This window comes from Mustelus asterias, chromosome 9 (genome assembly GCF_964213995.1).
Source record: "Mustelus asterias chromosome 9, sMusAst1.hap1.1, whole genome shotgun sequence".
Classification (NCBI taxonomy): domain Eukaryota; kingdom Metazoa; phylum Chordata; class Chondrichthyes; order Carcharhiniformes; family Triakidae; genus Mustelus; species Mustelus asterias.
The window spans coordinates 125094635-125115122 of NC_135809.1; the positions used below are offsets into that span (position 1 = coordinate 125094635).

Genomic DNA, 20488 nt, shown 5'->3' on the forward strand with positions numbered 1-20488 from the left:
CAGGGGCTTTGGGCAATGGACAATTGCCTGCAAAGTGGAAGGTGTGATTTCATGATGTGTTGCTTGACTTACACAATACCTTTGAAATGAGTTGGTAGAAGCCATGAGTTTGGTGTTATAAAAATATAATTCATCTACAGTAGGGCATGAATGGGTGGATGGGGTGGGGGGAGAAGTGTCATTTTCCATGGTATGCTTAATGAAAAGCAATTGGCCTAAAAGGGATCCTAAAATTAGGATTCAGATCTTTGTCAGATTCGTGAGGGGGAGAGGACGTAGTGTGATAGTATTAAATTTAAAATGGAGACCTCGGCAGGGTCAGGATCTGAGGTTGTAGCAGATTGTGCTATCCTTTGATTTTGATTTGATTTATTATTGTCATCTGTATTAGTATACAGTGAAAAGTATTAAAATAAAAGCAAATTACTGCGGATGCTGGAATCTGAAACCAAAAGAGAAAATGCTGGAAAATCTCATTAAGTCTGGCAGCATCTGTAAGGAGAGAAAAGAGCTGATGTTTCGAGTCCAGATGACCCTTTGTCAAAACAGACAAAGCAGACAAAAGCGCAAGAAACAACAAGTATTGTTTCTTGCGCACTATAGAGACAAAGCATACCGTTCATAGGGAAGGAAAGGAGAGAGTGCAGAATGTAGTGTTATAGTCATAGCTCGGGTGTAGAGAAAGACCAACTTAATGTGCGGTAGGTCCAAAGGGACAGCTGTCAGTGTGGTTCAGAGCGGAGCTTTTACCTCTTTGTATGTCCAACCGTGATAAATCTACTTTCTAATCTGGCTATAAAAAGTACATTTCAGTGAATAATTTAGGAGCCTGTGACAGAAAATAGGCTACCTGTGTTGTGTGAGCGAGAAATCTTTCAGTATTTATGTCATGCAAGGATGGAAATTTATTCTAACTTATGCTATAATTTAGTGCTGGCGGTGTTTAGTAGATGTGTTAGAAAGTCGTCAATCAGAATCATCACGGCTGAAAGGATAACAATATGTTTTAAAATTGTTTCTCGAACTGCTCTTCACTGAAATTGTATACTATGCATTTAAAGGTAGTAATCTGATAGACAGATTCAAAAGTCACTCAATCTTCCTTCTGTTTAAAGAAAATAAATCCATTGATTTTTTTACAATCACAGACAACTAATGAAAAGATTTAAATATTAACTTCATTCAATTCAATTCAACTTGATTGTCATTGTATAGTGCACAAATAAAATACAACGAAAAGTGAGCTTGCAGGCACAAAGAAAAAAGCAAATGCAAGTAGTCATTATAAAATAGTGCCAATAGTCATTAGGTGTATATATGCATATTGCACAATACCCATCGCTTGGGGATATAGAAATCATAGAAACCCTACAGTGCAGAATGAGGCCATTCGGCCCATCGAGTCTGCACCGACCACAATCCCACCCAGGCCCTACCCCCACATATTTACCCACTAATCCCTCTAACCTACGCATTTTAGGATTCTAAGGGGCAATTTTTAACCTGGCCAATCATCCTAACCCGCACATCTTTGGACTGTGGGAGGAAACCGGAGCACCCGGAGGAAACCAACGCAGACACGAGGAGAATGTGCAAACTCCACACAGACAGTGACCCGAGCCGGGAATCGAACCTGGCACCCTGGAGCTGTGAAGCAGCAGTGCTAACCACTGCGCTACCGTGCCGCTGTGTTAAAGGACAGAGTGCGACTGGGTAACAGCTCTGGGGAAGAAGCTGTTCCTGAACCTGGTCGTGTCGGCTCAAGTGCATCTGTAGGGCCTCCCAGATGGCAGGGGGATAAGCAGTCTGTGGCTGGGATGGGTGGGATTTCTAGTAATGCTAAGAGATCTCCGCAGACAGCATTTGTGATAAATGTTCATGGACAAAATATAATGTTTCAGGGTTTTTTTTATAGCTTCCAGCAGGGCTCTGATTACTGTAGAGGGTTATACACACTTTTCTTTACATCTCTTTGCAGATACAAAGCTTTAGCAATGGCTACTTTGGTCACCGCTCCCCCTGCAGAGTCAGGTGGTTGCAGGTTCAAGCCCCACTCCATGTCACTGAACAGATTACTTGCTCATTAACAGTTTTATGGAATAAAATCAGGAAATGCTGGATAAATTCAGAAGGTCTGACAGCATCTGTTATAATTCAGGTCAGAAACTCCAAAGTGTTTTATGAAGTCCGCCTGGATCATAAGTTTTGCACTTTGAATTTGGCTAGGGTAAGCATGAGATGCTTCACTTCAGGTATGATTCAACTGACCCCACTAGGGAGCTTTTATCAAACAAAGTTTATTTAAATATACAGTTAACACCTATAGAAAGAAAATTTACAATAACTTTTACCAACGTACAAACAAGGAAAAAACCCCATGATATTGCAAAAACCTTAACAGCTAAACACTGTTCCAACCAAACAAATCTCATAAACAAAAGAAATAAAAGCAAATTATTGTGGATACTGGAATCTGAAGCCAAAAGGGAAAATGCTGGAAAATCTCAGCAGGTCTGGCAGCATCTGTAAACGTTACAAGGCTGGGAAGTCAGGGTTTCAATTCTCCACCCAAAGGACTAAGTTCCAGCATCACGTGAGCATTCGTATTTGCTGTGTTAAACCTGTGGCAAGGGTTTTGTTTATGAGAGAAAATGCTGGAAAATTACAGCAGGTCTGGCAGCGCCTGTAAGGAGAGAAAAGAGCTGACGTTTCAAGTCCAGATGACCCCTTGTCAAAGCCACAAAGCCACAAAGTGGACTCGAAACGTCAGCTCTTTTCTCTCCTTACAGGCGCTGCCAGACCTGCTGTAATTTTCCAGCATTTTCTCTCATAAACAAAACCCTTGCCACAGGTTTAACACAACAAATACGAATGCTCACGTGATGCTGGAACTTAGTCCTTTGGGTGGAGAATTGAAACCCTGACTTCCCAGCCTTGTAACGTTTAGCAGCCCTCTGGATAGACACACGGACCAGCTTGAAGTCAGAACAGCTTCTCAAAACATCAGGGAGAGAGAGAGAGAGACTCTAGACAAGCCATCCACCAACAGCAGATTTTCCACTCCAGGAAGGCCAGAAAACCTTGCTTCCAGCTAGCCAGCCGAGTTTCCAAAACCAGGGAGAGAGAGAGGTGGAAACATTGCTTTTCCATCTGCTGTCCACCTCCTTCTAAACTAAAACTGGAAATGAATCCTTAGATATTTCTGGGGAGGAACCACCTGACTTTGACTTGTCAATCAATTTTCCCCCTCACAATGCAGGGTCAGAAAAGATCCCAGCAAGTACCTGAGGCCCAGAGTAAAAATAAACAAAATCCCATTTAAGCCATTGAAGCAGCAATAAAAGGACTTTTAGCCAACAGCCCAGCAACAATAAAAAAACCCAAAGCTGTTTAACCGCAGAGAACATGATAAGAAAAATATTCTTAAATGTACACTAATGTCCCACATTTGTGGAGAGAGAAACAGGTGGTGTTTTGAATCCATATGACTCTTTTATGGAACTGAAGAGGGACAGTATTGTAACTAATTATGTAGTTGGAAAGGGGATGGGGCAGAATAGAAGGTCAGGGATAGGTCAGAGCTGAGGAGAGATTGACAAAGATGTCATGGAGACAAGACAAAGGGAGTGCTAATGGTGGCATTAAGGACTAAAGAAGGTGCTGATAGTGGCGTAAAGGTATGAGAGCAGAATGTGTTAATAGGGGCAGAAAGGTCAGTGCTCAGTGAAGACAAACCTGAGAAACAAGGGCCTTGTGGTGGAGGGGTGGGGAAAATTGGGGCAAACGAACGAAACCAGAAGCAGAAAGGAAGTCAAGGTGGGTCAGGGTGGGTGGGTGGGGATGGGGGGTGTGGGGGCGGGGGTGGGCGGGAGGGGGGGTGGGGTGGGGTGGGGGAGAGGGAAGGGTGAAGTTCACAATCCAAAGTTGTTGAACTTAATGTTGAGTCTAGAAGGCTGTGACATGCCTCTTTGGAAGATGACATGCTGTTCCTCCAGTTTGCATTGGGCATCACTGGAGCATTGCAGCAGGCCAAGGACGGACATGTGGGCATGAGAGCAAGATGCTGAGTTGAAATGGCAAGTGACTGGAAGGTTGGGGTCAGGCTTGCGGATAGACCGATGGAGTGAAAGTGTTCAGCAGAGCAGTCACCCTGTCTGCGTTTAGTCTTTCCAATCTAGAGGAGACCGCAAAGGGAGCAATGAATAAAGTAGACCAGGAGGTGCACGTGAAACGATGCTTCACCTGGTAGGAGTGTTTGGGCATTGTTTGGCTATACTGTATCTCTATATTACCACCGTGATTACACTGTCATTGTCCTGTAAGTGCTCAGGAATATCCTGAGGTGGCAGAGTGGTTAGCACTACTGCTTCACAGCACCAGAGACAAGGGTTTGATTCCCAGCTTGCGTCACTGTCTGTGTGGAGGCTGCACATTCTCCCCATGTCTGAGTGGGTTTGGACCAGGTGCTCTAGTTTCCTCCCACAGTCCAAAGATGTGCGAGTTAGGCTGATTGACCATGCTAAATTGCCCCTTAGTGTCAGAGGGATTAGCTAGGGTAAAAAACGGGGTTATGGAGATAGGGTCTGGGTGGGATTGTGGTTGGTGCCAACTCGATGGGCCAAATGGCCTCCTTCTGCACTGTAGGATTCCATGGTTCTATGGTTCTCGGTCACAAGTCTGTCAGTATTTAAAAGTTTTCAAAAATGATGCGATTGTGGCACGAGCTGATATCTCAGCGTCTTGCGCCTGAAGATCTTTTCCCTGCCCTACCTGTTGGGTTTCTGATTGCAGCTGTCATACTGAGCAATGACTCAGTAATTCTTAAAGTTGGAAGATTGGCCAGATGATTCATTGGCTCATCTATCCATGCACCAAAATGATACTCGAAGGGATTCCGAGCCAAGATCTGACAGTAGTGACAGCCTTCAAGGAATACTGGCAGAGGTCCAGGGATAGTGATCTGATTTTCTTTTTTCCTTATGTGATAGAGGCGCTCTGTTTTTTTTGGGGGGGGAGGGAGGGGATGGCAGGGAGGGCGGGGGCTCCTTCTGCTTTTGTAAGTAGAACCATCACCAGCCCTAAACTCTCTGAACTGATTGCATTCCTTCAAATCTGATCTCTTTTGCAGCCCCAGCCTCCTCAATCCATCATTGGTACCCACTCTTCCAGCTCTCTGGACCCTATGGGCTAGGTTTACAAAAATAGGTGGGCTAGATTTAGGTCAGGCATTACCTGATTGTACCCTGACCCCTGCCAACCCACTCACTGCTGGGTTTTACAGAGTTGGGACTGGGAGCGGGCACTCAACCTATTCCCAAGAACAGGGTTGGCAGCCTCTGAATGAATCCGTTTTGCAGGATTCGCAGTGGGCAGTCAGATATCCTGGCCTCAGGAAAACTGGCAACTGAGGTGAGACAAGGATGGCCTTGATTAGAAAGGAAATGCATTTGAGGCCTGCTTGTGGGCTAGGAGGAGCAGGAGTGCTTACCCCGAGCCTGCCCCCCCTTCTCCCCTACCTCCCCCCACAAGCTCCACCTCTGTTATGACTTCCCTCTTCTCTGGCACCCCTCTGCAAACAAAGGCCCTCAGGGTCAGGCATTGACATCTCACCCACTTAGGACAGAGAATCACAAAAGCAAATTACTGCGGTTGCTGGAATCTGAAACCAAAAGAGAAAATGCTGGAAAATCTCAGCAGGTCTGGCAGCATCTGTAAGGAGAGAAAAGAGCTGACGTTTCAAGCCCAGATGACCCTTTGACAAAGCTTTGACAAAGGGTCACTGGACTCGAAACGTCAGCTCTTTTCTCTCCTTACAGATGTTGCCAGATCTGCTGAGATTTTCCAGCGCTTTCTCTTGAGGACAGAGAATGGATCCCTTCCCAGAATTGGACATTGTCCCTTGGTTGATGAGGAGACCTATCTGATCCTCCGGCCTGCTCCAGAATGCTTCCCACCCTACTGGAAGTGAAGTCTGTGAGTGAGACCCCCCCTCAAAAACCACAACCACCCTGGGCAGTGCCAGGGCAGTGCCCAGGCATGACTATCTCCCCCCTGAATATTGCACTCACCTGAGCTCTGTGGGAGGTCTGCTCGCCAGGTGTGCGCCTTGGGAGACCAGTTATGGTTCACGCCGCTCTGCCATCATGCCAACGTGATTGGATGTTCTGACGCGGGGGCTGATTCCGAGATAGCGGGCTGATAATCATATGCTAATATATTTAAATGATGTTCCCAATGTTGAACATTGCGAAATGTGCCCCCATCACTGACTGGGGAAGGGACAATTCCATCAGGTGTTTACGCCGATGTAAAGCATGACTTTAGCCTTCTCCTGATATATTCTGCTCCTGTTGCTGAACCCCGCTCCCCCCCGCCTTGAGGGGAATAGAAGCTGAAAGTCCCTGCCTATAAATCCGACTCATTCTAGGGCAAAGAACCTCTCAGGGCTAAAAGACCCAAGTTGTTGCGTTAAAACTCTACAGCTTACAAGCAGACTCACACATCCAGTGTACATGCCAGACACTCCCTCCCACCTGGATAAACATGTTAATATCCAAGCTTGAAATCTCTCCTGAAACCTCCCCCTTGTGGGTTGGATCTCAAACAATGACGAGACACAGTAAAGCAAAGAGATGGAGAATTTGGTGAACTGGTGCGACAACAATAATCTCTCCCTCAATGTTAACAAAACGAAGGAGATAGTCATCGACTTTAGGAAGCATAGTGGAGAACATGCCCCTATCTACATCAATGGGGACGAAGTAGAAAGGGTCCAGAGCTTCAGGTTTTTAGATGTTCAGATCACCAAAAACTTGTCTTGATCCCTCCATACGGATGTTATAGATAAGAAAGTCCACCAACGCCTCTACTTTCTCAGGAGACTAAGGAAATTTGGCATGTCCGCTACAATTCTCACCAACTTCTACAATACACTATAGAAAGCATTCTTTCTGGTTATATCACAGTTTGGTATGGCTCCTGCTCTGCCCAAGACCGCAAGAAACTACAGAGGGTCTTGAATGAAGCCCAGTCCATCACACAAACAAGCCTCCCATCCATTGATTTTGTCTTCACTTCCCACTGCCTTGGAAAAGCAGCCAGCATAATCAAGGACCCCACGCATCCCAGACATACTCTCTTCCATCGGGAAAAAGATACAAAAGTCTGAGGACACGTACGAACCAACTCAAAAACAGCTTCTTCCCTGCTGCCATCAGACTTTTGAATGGACCTCCCTCTCATTAAGTTGATCTTTCTCTACATTCTGCATCCTCTCCTTTCCTTTGCTATGAACGGTATGCTTTGTCTGTATAGCCCGCAAGAAACAATACTTTTTACTGTATGCTAACACATGTGACAATAATAAATCAAATCAAATCAAATCTTAGCCACCCCTTTTCTTACAAAACCCATCTCTATGACTAAATTTTCCCAGTGTTTCCCAATGGACGGCACGGTAGCACAGTGGTTAGCACTGCTGCTTCACAGCTCCAGGGACCTGGGTTCAATTCCTGGCTTGGGTCACTGTCTGTGTGCAGTTTGCACATTCTCCTCGTGTCTGTGTGGGTTTCCTCTGGGTGCTCTAGTTTCCTCCCACAGTCCAAAAATGTGCGGGTCAGGTTGATTGACCATGCTAAAATTGCCCTTAGTGTCCTGAGATGTGTAGATTAGAGGGATTAGTGGGTGAATATGTAGGGATATGGGGGTAGGGCCTGGGTGGGATTGTGGTCGGTGCAGACTCGATGGGCCGAATGGCCTCTTTCTGTACTGTAGGGATTCTATGAGTTTCCTCCTTTGACTTCAGTCAGCTTTTGCCTCTGTGAAGATGGTTGGGTCATTTTCCTTTTAAAAAGTTAAAGTTTATTTATTAGTCACGAGTAAGGCTTACATTAACATTGCAATGAAGTTACTGTGAAATTCCCCTAGTCGCCACACTCCGGTGCCTGTTCAGGTCAATGCACCTAACCAGCACATTTTCCAGTCTGTGGGAGGAAACCAGAGCACCCGGAGGAAACTCACACAGACAAGGGGAGAACGTGCAAACTCCACACAGACAGTGACCCAAACTGGGAATTGAACCCGGTCCCTGGCGCTGCGAGGCAGCAGTGCTAACCACTGCGCCACTGAGCTGCTCCACTGTCCAACATACCACCTTGTTAGAAGTGCTACATTGTTGTTGCAAAGCGTATTCGAATTTTAGAAATAAAGTCACCATGTAACTTTGAAGCCATTATTTACCCATATTTTTGGAATGAAGTTGTAAAGTGTGTGGGATCTTTTGTTTGCTGCAGCTTTTCAGCATTCAGATAATTGATTTTTAGGCTCTATCCAAGTTTCAATGGGTGATGTGGAGTGGGAACAATAGATTGATTGTTCAGAGGGCTGGCAGAGGCATGATGGCTGAATAGGTGGTTTTCTGTACGGTACGATTCAATGATAATTGAATTGTCAAGGAAGGTCTTTCCAATACTGAGGGCGGAACTCTTAGTTTTTGAGACTAAGTGGGGTGATGGGAGGCTCTGGTGCCATCTCTCATGCTGAACAGAATGGTGGGATCCTGCACCAGGGTCCACACTTGGAGCTTCATTTATTGTGCACAGGTGTGTTCTCCTCCGAGTCACCTGCTTGACACAGGCAGTTGATTTGTCTGCCTGCCATCAGCTGGTGGGTTCAAAGGTCCCAGCACCACATTTAAATACCAGTGCAGTACACTCATATATATCATTCTTCCCAGCCCACCCGTCTTCACAAGACAGTGCAGGGTGTCAGGAACCCAGAGGGGAAAGGCTAGAAGCCTCAAGGAGAAATCTGTACCTCGATTCAGCCATTCTTCCACTCGGGCCCATCACCTGTGAGGAACCCAAGCCCCACTTAAATTTCCACCCGCCACTTCTGGAGTCGTCATCCATCCCATTCCAGTAAACAATGTGGTCTCCCTTTGACCCCCCTTGTTTGAGAGCTTTTCATGCAACCTTGTCGGGATCCAGCTTCCCTCCCCTCAGTTTTCCCTCTACCATCCATTATCTGTCTCCTTCATGCACCCCCTAGCCCCTCTGCCTGCCATTGTGAGCCCTCAGCCTTCCCCCGACCCCGACCTTGCACAGCTCTGCTTCCACATTGTTCCCCTTGTCTTTGTCAGGCCCCCCTCTTTCCCCAGCCTGACCTAGCGCTCCACCCCTGGTCAAACTTTGGACCCATGTTGCGGTGGCTGCATGCATCTTGCAGCACGGTGTTGTCCAGATAGACATGGGTGTGTGGCACCCCAGGGCGCTGTACTGACCTGAGACGGTGACACAGGAGGGTCCATTGGGTGCAACAGCACGGTGCTGTCCATGAAGACCAGCTTGGCGTGGGGATGGTGGGCAGGAACCAGTCTGCCATGGCAGAGTGGTGACCAGGGCATCAACAACAACGCAGCACAATGACAGAAAGTTGTTGCACTCACCTCGAAATCTCTTGTGGACTGAGGACCATCTTGTGCACTCCACTCTATAGCAATTGGGTTTTAAACCAATGTAATTTCCATTGGTGTGACACAAGATTGAAAGGCTGAAGGAAGACAGGCAGCTGATTTAATGAGCATTCATGATATGCAAATGAATGCAAATAGAATGTACACCACCAGCCAGTGGGAAGATCGGCCCGCCATTAACCTGCCATTGGGAGAATTGCAGTGTGATTTTACACTGGCGAATTTTTGTTTTTTCTGTATTGTCACCAAACCCACCACGGCAAGATGGAAGAATTCTGCCCTTCGAGTGGTACAGAAGACCACTGCCTTGCTGCAACGCTGCATTGTGCCATGAGTATGATCAACAGGCACGGTTACAAAGTCCAAGTAGAATTTCTTGCCCTCTCTAATCCTTGTGGAATTGCATGGGGGATCACTGAGCTCCCTGGCACCACTGCATTATTTGCTGTGAACACGATTGTGAGGTGATGCATTTTGGAAGATCGAATTGGGGCAGTTAACTCAGTTAATGGTAGAGTGTTGGGGAGTGTTTTGGAACAAAGAGATCTAGGGGAACAGGCTCATAACTTCTTGAAAGTGGAGTCACAGATGGACAGGGTGGTGAAGAAGGCATTCGGCATGCTTGGTTTCATTGGTCAGAACATTGAATACAGGAGTTGGGATGTCTTGTTGAAGTTGTACAAGACATTAATAAGGCCACACTTGGGATACTGTGTCTAGTTCTGGTCACCCTATTATAGGAAGGATATTATTAAACTAGAAAGTGTGCAGAAAAGATTTACTAAGATGCTACCGGGACTTGATGGTTTAAGTTATAAGGAGCAATTGGATAGACTGGGACTTTTTTTCCTGGAGTGTAGGAGGCTTAGGGGTGATCTTATGGAAGTTTATAAAATAATGAGGGGCATAGATAAGGTATGTAGTCAACATCTTTTCCCAAAGGTAAGGGAGTCTAAAACTAGAGGGCATAGGTTTAAGGTGAGAGGGGAGAGATACAAAAGGATCCAGAGGAGCAATTTTTTCACTCAGAGTGGTGAGTGTCTGGAACAAGCTGCCAAAAGTAGTAGTAGAGGTGGGTACATATTTGTCTTTTAAAAAGCATTTAGACAGTTACATGGGTAAGATGGGTATAGAAGGATATGAGGCAAAAGCGGGCAATTGGGACTAGCTTAGTGGTTAAAAAAAAGGGGCGGCATGGACAAGTTGGGCCAAAGGGCCTGTTTCCATGCTGTAAAGCTCTATGACTCTAGTAGGGCCCAAGTTAAAGATCTGAAGATAATGTAGGGGGTATGTGTGTAATTTAAAAGAAAAGGAAGATTAAACAAAAATGGAAAAGAAAAATGTTTTGCTCACAGTTGAGTTCATTTAATTACAGGTGTCTTTTTGTCTGCTGTTTCTTATTCTTTGTGTCAGAGCATGCTGTGCTCAATTAGTTAAGCCTTGTGGTTACCTTGGCATATGTTCGTGCAAAGAACTGTGAATAAGTATTGCTCAGGTCTCTGTTCCCACGCAGAATGTGTACTATCTATCCTTGGGATTAAGTAGTGAAAGTGATTTAACAACTGATGGCCTTCAGAACATTTTATAAGAGTATTGAGAATAACTGAGATCTCTTCCAGAAGTAATGGTATGATTGTGCGGTGACGATCTTATTGAACTAGTAAATCAGAGTTACGTGCTAATAAACACGGCAGCGGGAGTTGAATTTGAGTTTACTTTTTAGTACCAGTGAAGTGAGTTATGAGATTATGAGATTGATGTAAAAAATCTGGCTAATTCACCAATACCCTATCATATCGGAAATTTTCTTTTCCCAGTCTAACCTTTATATGACTCCAGTTTCACAGGAATGTAATTGACTCTTTGTTGCCCTCTGAAGTGGTTTAGCAAACCATTCGGTTGTCTCAGGGATTACAGATGTTCAACATGGCAGCTCACCACCACTTTCTGGAGGGCAGTTAGTGATGGCCAATTAATGTTCGCCCAGCCGGCGATGTCCACACCCCATAAATGCATTTCATAGAATCATAGAATCATAGAAACCTTACAGTGCAGGAAGAGGCCATTCAGCCCATCGAGTCTGCACCGACCACAATCCCACCCAGGCCCTAGCCCCATATCCCTACATATTTACCCACTAATCCCTCTAACCTTCACATCCCGGGACACTAAGGGGCAATTTAGCATGGCCAATTAACCTAACCCGCACATCTTTGGACTGTGGGAGGAAACCGGAGCACCCGGAGGAAACCCACGCAGACACAGGAAAAATGTGCAAACTCCACCCAGACAGTGACCCAAGCCAGGAATCGAACCCAGGTCCCTGGAGCTGTGAAGCAGCAGTGCTAACCACTGTGCTACCGTGCCGCCCTTCGAAAAAAAACCCCGCTGTGATGGCATGGTTGCACTGCTGCCTCACAGCGCCAGGGACCCAGGTTCAATTCTGACCTTGGGTGACTGTGTGTAGTTTACACCTTCATGTGTGTGAGTGTGGGCTTCTTCCGGTCGCTCTGGTTTCCTCCCACACTCCAAAGATGTGCAGGTTAGGTGGATTGGCCATGCTAAATTGCCTCGTAGTATCCCAGGATATATAGGTTACGTGGATTAGCCAAGGTAAATGTGCGTGTGGGAATAGGGCAACAGGGTGAGCCTGGGTAAGACACTCTGTTGGAGAGTCGGTGCAGACTCGATGGGCCAAATGGCCTCCTTCTGCACTGTAAGGGTTCTATGATTCTATGGCTCAGTTGATAGCACCTCTTGCTTCTGAGTCAGGAGATTGTTGGTTCAAGTCACGTTCCAGTGACATGAGCACAAAAAATTGGGATGATATTCCAGTGGAGCAATGTGGAAAGATTTCAGCCATTTGGCCCATTGTATTTGTACTAGCTGAGCAAGAGCTATCCAGCTAATCCCATTTTTCAGCCTGTGGCCTTGCAGGTCACAACATGTCCAATTTTTAAAAAAAATACAGCGAAGATTCTTGCTTCCAGCACTCCTATCAGGCAGTGAGTTCCAAACTCCTGTCATCTTCTGGGTGAAAAAGAAATTCTACCAATTATGTTAAATCTATGACCTCTGGTCATTGACTTTTATGCTTAGGGAAATAAGCATTCCAATTTTACTCTACCTCGGTCCCTCAAACCTTTATACCTTAATTAAATCAGCCTTCTCCATTCCAAGGAAAACAATCCCAGCTTTAAATGATCTTTCCTCATGGCTAAAATTCTCCAGTCCTGGTAACATCCTTGTAAATTTCCTCTGTAACCTCTCCAGTGTCATTACAACCCCTCATGCTGTAACCAGAATTGTAGACAGTAACCTAGCTGTGTTCTAACTAGTGTTTTATACGTTATAGTGTAACCTCCCTGCTATTGTGTGTCATGGAACATAGAACATAGAACATTACAGCGCAGTACAGGCCCTTCGGCCCTCGATGTTGCGCCGACCAGTGAAACCAATCTAAAACCCCTCTAATCTACACTATTCCAATATCATCCATATGTTTATCTAATAACCATTTGAATGCTCTTAATGTTGACGAGTCCACTACTGCTGCAGGCAGGGCATTCCATGCCCTTACTACTCTCTGAGTAAAGAACCTACCTCTAACATCTGTCCTATATCTCTCACCCCTCAATTTAAAGCTATGTCCCCTCGTGTTAGCCATCATCATCCGAGGAAAAAGGCTCTCACTATCCACCCTACCTAATCCTCTGATCATCTTGTATGCCTCTATTAAGTCACCTCTTAACCTTCTTCTCTCTAACGAAAACAACCTCAAGTCCCTCAGCCTTTCCTCATACGATTTTCCCACCGTACCAGGCAACATCCTGGTAAATCTCCTCTGCACCTTTCCAACACTTTCACATCTTTCCTATAATGCGGCGACCAGAACTGTACGCAATACTCCAAGTGCGGCCGCACCAGAGTTTTGTACAGTTGCAGCATGACCTCCTGGCTCCGAAACTCAATCCCTCTACCAATAAAAGCTAACACATCGTACGCCTTCTTAACAACCCTATCAACCTGGGTGCCAACTTTCAGGGATCTATGCACATGGACACCCAGATCCCTCTGTTCATCCACACTACCAAGTATCTTACCATTAGCCCAGTACTCTGTATTCCTGTTACTCCTCCCAAAGTGAATCACCTCACACTTTTCCGCATTAAACTCCATTTGCCACCTCTCAGCCCAGCTCTGCAGCTTATCTATGTCCCTCTGTAACCTGCCACTTCCCTCCGCACTGTCTACAACTCCACCGACTTTCGTGTCATCCGCAAATTTACTAATCCATCCTTCTGCCCCCTCATCCAGGTCATTAATAAAAATGACAAACAGCAGTGGCCCCAAAACAGATCCTTGCGGTACACCACCAGTAACTGAACTCCAGGATGAATATTTCCCTTCAACCACCACCCTTTGTTTTCTTACAGCTAGCCAATTCCTGATCCAAACCACTAAATCACCCTCAATCCCATGTGTCCGTATTTTCTGCAAAAGCTTACCATGGGGAACCTTATCAAACGTTTTGCTGAAATCCATATGCACCACATCAACCGCTTTACCCTCATCCACCTCTTTGGTCACCTTCTCAAAGAACTTAATAAGGTTTGTGAGGCACGACCTACCCTTCACAAAACTGTGCTGACTATCCCTAATCAATTTATTCCTTTCTAGGTGATTATAAATCCTATCTCTTATAATCCTTTCCAAAACTTTGCCCACAACAGAAGTAAGGCTCACCGGTCTATAATTACCAGGGTGTCCCTACTCCCCTTCTTGAACAAGGGGACAACATTTGCTATCCTCCAGTCTTCTGCCACTGTTCCTGTAGACAATGACGACCCAAAGATCAAAGCCAAAGGCTCTGCAATCTCCTCTCTAGCCTCCCAGAGAATCCTAGGATAAATCCCTTCCGGCCCAGGGGACTTATCTATTTTTACCCTTTCCAGAATTGCTAACACCTCCTCCTTATGAACCTCAATCCCGTCCAGTCCAACAGCCTGCATCTCAGTACTCCCCTCAACAACACTGTCCCTCTCCAGTGTGAATACCGACAAAAAATATTCATTTAGTGCCTCTCCTATCTCTTCAGACTCCACGCACAACTTCCCACTACTGTCCTTGACTGGCCCTAATCTTACCCGAGTCATTCTTTTACTCCTGACATACCTATAGAAAGCTTTGGGGTTTTCCTTGATCCTACCTGCCAAAGACTTCTCATGTCCCCTCCTGGCTCTTCTTAACTCTTTCTTTAGGTCCTTCCTGGCTAACTCTCAAGTGCCCAAGTGCTCAAGTGTCAGGCCTTGCATTTCTGGGTGGGATGGTGGGTTCGATTCCCAGCTTGGGCCACTGTCTGTGTGGAGTTTGCACATTTTCCCTGTGTCTGTGAGGGTTTCCTCCGGGTGCTCCGGTTTCCTCCCACACTCTAAAGATGTGCAGGTTAGATAGATTGGCCATGCTAAATTGCCCCTAAGTGTCAGGGGGACTAGCTAGGGTAAATAGGGATAGGTGTTGAAGTGGAAACTCTTCCTGCTTCTTGACTGTGAAAGATAGACTCTACAAAATTTGTTTCGTCAATATAACAAGCATTTATTTACGAATAACTGCATGCAGTGTATGGTTGAGACTTGAGGTCAGACAGCAGTTGATACAGCTGCTGATTCTTCCACAAGTCCGCAATTACACAGAGAAACAGTTCAGTATTTATACATAATCATTATCAGTTTTCGTGACCAAAGCATATTCAGGAATTCGATTAGTAATAGAATCGTGAGCAATATCATTAATCAGGTTTTAACTTGCTGACCTCCCAGAACTCGTTGTCCCATTATTCATACCGTTATCTTGTCCTTTGATGGAACAGAAGAAGGTTGGTGACTCCTTCCTCCCTGACTTTATCTTGTTTTATTTACTCATACAGCCTTATTAACTCTTACAGGGGTCTGGCATTTTGAAATAGCTTTGGTCAGCCGTTCTTTATCTTGTAACAAATAGTTGACCAATTTTCCCATCATGCCCTTACTTAGTTTGTACAACTTCACATAGGGCCTAGGTGGGATTGTGGTCAGTGCAGACTGGATGGGCTGAATGGCCTCCTTCTGCACTGTAGGGATTATATGAATAAAGGAAAATATCGCATATTCCTTTTGACCATCTTAGCTCCTTGCGCTAACTTAAGCGCTTTGTGGACAAGTGCTCTCAGGTCCCTCTGTTCCTGAAGGAATGCTGCACAGTCAGATGTGGTAGTTTTCTGGATGAGACTTTAAGCCTCTTCTCTCTTACACTGGATGTCAAAGATCCCCAGGCGCTATTTTGAAGATGAACGGAGGGGTTATCCTGGCTAATATTTACCCTGGAATAACCATTACAAAAAATAGGGGCTGGAATTCTCCAACCCCTTGTGCCAGCAGGATTTTTCCAGTCCCACTGACGTGGACGTGGATTTCCCGGTGGTGTGGAGTGGAATCAATGGGAATTCCCATTGGCAGCGACGGGACCAGACAGTTCCGGTGCCATTGAACGGCACGTCGCATTGCGTCACTGAGAAACACACTGTGGGGAGGCCAGAGAATCCCACCCAGCCTGTCTGATAATTATCACATTACTGTATGTGGGAGCTTGCTGTCCGCAAATTGGTTGCAGTGTTTCCTACATTACAACAATGGCTGCACTTCGAAAGCACTTTGGGGCGTCCCGGAATTGTAAATGGAAGTGCAAGTCTTTTTCAAAAAGTAATAGTTTGGGAAGAAAGCGCACCAACACCATCATATACAAGGTTGAATGGGAGGGTGAGCTGTGAGGAGGATGCAGCGATGCTTCAACGTGATTTGAACAGGCTGAGTGGGTGGGCATCTGCATGGAAGATGCAGTATAATGTGGATAAATGTGAAGTTATCCACTTTGGTAGCAATAATAGGAAGACAGATTATTACTCGAATGGATGTAAATTGAGAGAGGTGGATACTCAATGAGACCTTGGTGTCCTTGTACGTCAGTCGCTGAACGTAAGCGCGCAGGTACAGCAGGCAGTAAAGAAGGCAAATGGTACATTGGCCTTCACAACAAGAAGATTTGAGTATAGGGATAGGGATGTTTTGCTGCAATTGTATAGGGTGTTGGTAAGACCAAACCTGGAGTATTGTGTGCAGTTTTGGTGTCCTTATCTGAGGAAGGATGTCCTTGCTATAGAGGGAATACAGCGAAGGTTTACCAGATTCATGGGATGGCAGGTCTGTCATATGAGGAGAGACTAATTTGGTTAGGATTTTCTTCACTGGAGTTTAGATGAGTGAGAGGGGATCTAGAGTCATAGAGTTATAGAAGCTTACAGCATGGAAACAGGCCCTTCGGCCCAACTTGTCCGTGGCGCCCTTTTTTTCTTAAACCCCAAAGCTGGTCCCAATTGCCCGCATTTGGCCCATGTCCCTCTATACCCATCTTACCCATGTAGCTGTCTAAATGCTTTTTAAAAGTCAAATTGTACCCGTCTCTACTACTACCTCAGGCAGCTTGTTCCAGACATTCACCATCCTCTGTGTGAAAAAATTGCCCCTCTGGCCCCTTTTGTATCTCTCCCCTCTCACCTTAAACCTATGCCCTCCAGTTTTAGACTCCCTTACCTTTGGGAAAAAATATTGACTTTCTAGCTGATCTATGCCCCTCATTATTTAATAGACCTCTACAAGATCACCATCTCATAGAAACTTATAAAATTCTAACAGGCTAAGACAGGGCAGATTCAGAAAGAATGTTCCCAATGGTGGGGGAGTCCAGAACTAGGGGTGATAGTTTGAGGATAAGGGGTAGACCTTTCAGAACTGAGGTGAGGAGGAATTTCTTCACCCAGAGGGTGGTGAATGTGTGGAATTCATTACCAGAAAATGTAGTTGAAACCAAAACATTGTTTGATTTCAAGAAGAAACTAAATATAGCTCTTGGGGCTAAAGGGATCAAGGGATATAAAGGGAAGGGGGGAATCAGGATATTGAATTCGATGATCAGCCATAATCAAGATGAATGGTGAAGCAGGCATGAAGGGACGAATGGCCTACTCCTGTTTCTAGTTTCTAAGTTTGTATGTTTCTGTATGGAAGCTAAAGACAGGTGATAAATTCTGATCTTGACCTAAATGCTGCACAAGGGTATAAAAAATACCCAACTTTGGAGACTTTTATCAGAAAGTCGTGAAGTACAATTTTTGTTCTTCATTCCTTTTAATTCTCTTTTTAAATCTAAATCTTGACTACAAGAGTCAGATGTCATGCTGCAACTTTATAAAACTTTGGTTGGACTGAACTTAGAGTATAGCATTCAATTCTGGTCACCACATTACAGGAAGGATGTGAAGGCTTTGGAGAGGGTGCAGTAGAGGTTTTCCAGGATGCTGCTTGGATGAGAGGATATGAGCTACAAGGAGAGGCTGGACAAACTTGGGTTGTTTTCTCTGGAGTGGCGGAGGCTGAGGTGAAATCTGATAGAAGTCTATAAAATTATGAGAGGCATAGATAGGGTTGACAGAATCTTTTTCCCAGAAATGTCTAATATTGGGGGGCATGCACTTAGGGGGAGAGGGGGAAAGTTCAAAGGAGATGTGAGGGGCAGTATTTTTAGGTAAAGAGTGGTAGATGTCTGGAACTCGCTACCAGGGATGGTGGTGGTGGAGGCTTATGCGATAGTGGCGTTTAAAGGGCTTTTAGATAAGCACATGAAAATGCGAGGAGTAGAGGGATATGGACCAAGGGCAGGCAGAAGGGATTAGTTTAATTTGGAGTCATGTTCAGCACAACATAGTGGGCTGTACTGTTCTATGTTCTATGTTTTATTAAAGCTGGGAGACTGCAATGGATTTATCATTGAAAGTCAATCATAATGAAAGACTATCAACTTGAAATGTTACTCTTGTTTCCCTCTTCATAATGCTCTCAGACCTGCTGAGTGTATCCAGCATTTTCAGTTTTTATTTCAGATTTTCGCTACCCATTGTATTTTGCTTTTGTTACTCTGGTTGATTCGATCCTCATTGTCCTCTATTATTTATTTATTTATTAGAGTCACAAGTTGACTTACATTAACACTGCAGTGAAGTTACTGTGAAAATCTCCTGGTTGCCACGCTCCGGCACCTGTTCAGGTACTCTGAGGGAGAATTTAGCATGGCCAATGCACCAAACCAGCACTTCTTTCAGCCTTTGGGAGGAAACCAGAGCACCCGGAGGTAACCCACGCAGACACGGGGAGAACGTGCAGACTCCACACAGACAGTGACCCAAGCTAGGAATTGAACCCAGGTCCCTGACGCTGTGAGGCTGCAGTGCTAACCACTGTGCCACCGTGCCGCTGTATCTGATTAAAAGATTTATGTTGCCAGTTGATGATAAATGAGGACTATTTTTTTTAAAGAGTAGATATAGTGTAGTCTGGAAAAGGTTTCTGAAGCAGCTTTCCGAATTTTGGAAAATTAGACATTCATTCACAGAATGTGGACGCTGTTGGCTGGGCCAGCATTCATTGCCTGTCCCTAATTGCCTTTGAACTGAATGGCTTGCCAGGCCGTTTCAGAGGGCAATTAAGAGTAAATTACATTGCTATGGGTCTGGAGGCGAAACCAGGTATGGATGGCAGATTTCTTTCCCTAAAGGACATGAGTGAACCAGGTGGGTTTTTACGACAATCGACAATGGTTTCATGGTCATCAGTCGATTCTTAATTCCAGATTTTTATTGATTTCAAATTTCACTATCTGTCATGGTTGGCTTCGAACACGGGTCCCCAGAGCATTAACCTGGGTTTCTGGATGACTAGTTCATTGACAGTACCACGACACCACTGTCTCCCACCTCCAGCTGCTGCCCCCCCTCCCTCCCCCCCACGAATGTTTCCAGAAACCTCTGACCTGGCCTGTGTCTGGGATTCTCCAGTCCCGCTGCTGCAAATGGAGATTTGGTTGAGCGCCAAATTCTCCATTCTCACTGGCAGCGGGGGGTAGGGTGTATGACATTGGAGAATCCCACTCAGTATCATAAACCTGTGGAAGTCATTTACTCAAAACTTTAACTTGCTGAAAACCTTTGAAGTGTTGAAAGAATCCCTTCATCTACTCACCTGCACACTGGCTGAAGAAATGGACAAAGTTTTTTTTGTGGGGGGAAGAAAGATTGATTGAGAAGGTGGAGCCTCGATATTGAATAGCCCTGTTGTAATGTGTGAAAAAGATTGGTCTTGTCATTCATTCACTTGTTCATGTGGAATATTAATCGATCAACAATTAATTGCTATAAGATGATTTGTTATGGTGAGTGGCATGGATAGAGTAGATAGTCAGATGCTCTTTCCTAGGGTAGAAAAGTCAAGTTCTAGGGGACAGAGGTTTAAAGTGCATGGGAAAAAATTTAGAGGAGATGTGTGAGGCAAGTTTTTTTTCACACAGAGGGTGGTGAATGTCTGGAACGCGTTGCCCAGGGAGATGGTAGGAACAGTTACGATCGCGGCATTTAAAGGGGCAATTAGACAAAGACATGAGTAGGATGGGAATGGAAGGATACGGACCCCGTAAGTGCATACGGTTTTAGTTAGGCAGGCATCGTGATCGGTGCAGGCTTGGAGGGCCGAAGGGTCTGTTCCTGGGCTGTACTTTTCTTTGTTCTTTGTTAAAACCTTTGACCTGAACAAAAGATGTACTCTTTTCCATAGGATTTATGAACGTCTCATTGACCCTCCGCAGACCAATTTCAGTCCAGGAATCAGCTTGTGGCTCGGTCAACGGAACAGTCGACATGGGCTATTTAAGGTAAGCAGTTGGAATGGAACTAATTTAATTGAGCTAAGTAACTGCCTTGCAGTGGAATTCTGAAGTCTATTTACATACTTCAGTGGCAGTACAGCAGCGTAAATGTATTAAAACGCCGGTGTAAAGATGCTGAATGCTGGTAGTTAGTTGATTAAAGTTATGTTTATTCCACATGTCATAATATTTCATGGCAATTATTGCAAATATTCATGTGGCTGTTCTCTT

The 20488-nt window shown here is 45.1% G+C and overlaps 1 protein-coding gene across 2 annotated transcripts in view; it reads left to right on the forward strand.

The window, feature by feature from the left end:
* Window positions 1-20488, forward strand: part of LOC144498984 (protein kinase C-binding protein NELL1-like) — an 893123-nt gene that overhangs the window by 35501 nt on the left and 837134 nt on the right. For both annotated transcript variants that reach the window (XM_078221009.1, XM_078221010.1), the window contains exon 5: window positions 20167-20263. In XM_078221009.1, the coding sequence (XP_078077135.1) occupies window positions 20167-20263 (97 nt within the window). The remainder of the gene's footprint in view (window positions 1-20166; window positions 20264-20488) is intronic.